Raw genomic sequence first — 2,552 nt, 5'->3', positions numbered from 1 at the left:
ATTCGGATAGGATTAGTTTTCTCAGAGGATCACCGAGTTTGCTGAAAAACAGTAGGTAATTTGCTCTGAAATTATCACAGAGGTTGTGTGAGAAAAACACAGACGTGACCGATTCGGACAGGATTAAAATCACCAAGTACGTCTGTGAAACACAGATTTCTCTAACGACCCCCTGTAAAACTAGTCCCGTCCGAATAGGGCTATACTCAGCTATTCAAAGTTCTGTAACCTATCTTTGAATGTGTAGTAGAGATGTGTCTCCCAGTACTTAAAGGCTAGTGCAAAATGAGAAACCTTTCTAATTTGTCCCCTCTTCTCCTCAGGAACCTCGCAAACTCAGTTACGCTGAAGTATGTCAGCGACCACCTAAGGATCCCCCTCCTCCAGCATCCACTTCCAGCCCCAACAATGCATGCACGCAGCCTCTGAGAGAGCTGCGCGTCAACAAGGTGGAGGAGCAGCAGCCCTCCAGCTCTGCAAACAAACAGGAGCGGCCTCAGGAAACCGGGGGTAACTACAAGGCCAGGGAGGGCCGACAGGCCCGTGACTCCCAGGGCTTTTCTCGCAGCAGTGGACCCCCCAGAAGCGGTGCAGGGGGGTTCAAGCTACGGGAGCAGCAGAGACGCCCTCCTTTTGGCCATCGCGGTTCCCCCCAGGGAGGTTCCAGACACACTGGAAAAGAGCAGAACATCCCCCCCATATCGCCAAAGTAATGACTCTAAACAGAAATCCTTATTGTATGAATATTTACGCACTCATATATATGATATATATATATATATGTAAATATATATATATATATATATATGTATATATATATATATATATATATATATATGTAAATATATATATATATATATATATATATATATATATATATATATATATATATATATATATATATAAATATATATATAAATATATATATATATATATATATATATTTACATATATATATATATATATAAATAAAGAGATGAAATATGATATAAAATTCAACATTTACAATGGTATTCACCTCTCCTGCCTGGAGCACTTCCAGAGGAAAAGTCTCATGAAGTGACAATGCACAGACTGGGGTATCCAGGCAAAACGGGCATCAGAAATTGGAAGCAGCTGTTGCTTGCTGAAGGACGCCATCGAATAGGAAACAAACAACAACAAACAAAACATTTTATGCTTCTAACTTGACAATATCCCTTCAGAATGTAAATCCATGTGAGATTTTTTTTTTCTTCTAGAAAGGAGGGTGGCCTCTCTTAGTTTGGGAGAGGGGAAAATGGGTGGGTGTCTGCAAAGAGCATATGCACTAAGAAAAAGAACATGCATAAACAATGTTATGTACCTATACAAAGATATCACTCTGACATGCAATGATTCATCTTTTTGTTTTTTGGTTGCTTCATTCGCAATCCCAGGACACAGGGCGCTCGACCCCCGGGGTGGTTTGACTGTGTAAATTAAATTGTGGTTTGCTTTATAGTCTATTCATCTGGGATTTAGATCCTGTGTAGAATATGCGACGTGTGCTTCAGTGAATAATTTTGCAAGTAACTTTAGGGCTGACAGTGCGATTTGGTCTGGAGTTTTGCATTAGTTTGCGTGACATATTGTAGCTCATGATTCATTCTGGAACAGGCGTTCAGATTTACTTGCGATCAACTTTGGAGCCTTGTTAATGATTCAAATATATAGCCTACTGTCACTTCATGATGTCAAAGCCTGCCAATTATGATGTTATGTCACTGATTTGCTGATTTGTTTCTTTTTAATTTTATGTGATTTGTCATTGTTTTTGTAGCTAGTTTGAGTAACCAACAGCCTGTGAATGACAACTCTAACAGTCAGGTACATAGGCACCCATGAACTTTGTGTCATCTCAGATTTGTCCTTTTTGTTTTTGTGCATTCTCCTTCCTGGACTGCTCAAATATCCTGATAATCGGTCAGGCTCTTGACTATGTTTACAACAAGGTGGTGGTGGATTGAAATATAATGCAAGGCAGAGTCCGAATCATGTTCGTTATGTGGATTAGTTTTTATTTAGAGGGTTTCTTATGTTCATTATCAGTACATTCAGAGTTGGCTTGACTGTATGGAGCAGTTGGCCATCATGATGATTTAGCTCAAGCTGGTCTGAAGTTTAGTTTCTATCCATTACTGTTGAATTGATAAAATATGGTTACCACTGTTATATCTAAATTATGGCACATTCATCAGCTCAACTTTTTTTTTGTTTCAGTAAAAGAAATCCTGATTTCTTTTCAGCTTTTGTTCATTTGGAATCCAAAATCAACAGTGCAGGTCTCTTTCAGTCATTTTTATGATGATTTATTGATTGCAAATCTAATGCCCAGAGTGGGTTATCTGGCTCAGGGTGACGTTTCATCTCATTCCTGTCATTTACAGCACCAATACTGGTCTCGCATTTTTATGAACTTCCAATTCTGCAAAGCTTAAAAGGCATGGGCATTTCATGCAGTTTTATTGTTTGAAGGAGATGAGATTGAAAGGAGAATTTAATGTTATGTGCTAGGTAGTCCCTGAATGTGT

General features: G+C 38.8%; 1 protein-coding gene across 3 annotated transcripts in view; it reads left to right on the top strand.

Annotated features, from left to right (window-relative positions):
- LOC132118268 (la-related protein 4-like) overlaps positions 1 to 760 on the top strand; it is an 18,482-nt gene extending 17,722 nt beyond the window's left edge. For all 3 annotated transcript variants that reach the window (XM_059527984.1, XM_059527983.1, XM_059527981.1), the window contains one exon: positions 324 to 760. In XM_059527984.1, the coding sequence (XP_059383967.1) occupies positions 324 to 713 (390 nt within the window). In that variant the 3' untranslated portion in view covers positions 714 to 760. The remainder of the gene's footprint in view (positions 1 to 323) is intronic.
- The last annotated feature ends 1,792 nt before the right edge of the window (positions 761 to 2,552 follow it).

The sequence above is a fragment of the Carassius carassius genome, chromosome 37 (genome assembly GCF_963082965.1).
Source record: "Carassius carassius chromosome 37, fCarCar2.1, whole genome shotgun sequence".
Taxonomy (NCBI): Eukaryota; Metazoa; Chordata; class Actinopteri; order Cypriniformes; family Cyprinidae; genus Carassius; species Carassius carassius.
The sequence above is the reverse complement of the archived record's forward strand: the minus strand, read 5'-3'. Positions and strand labels throughout refer to the sequence as shown.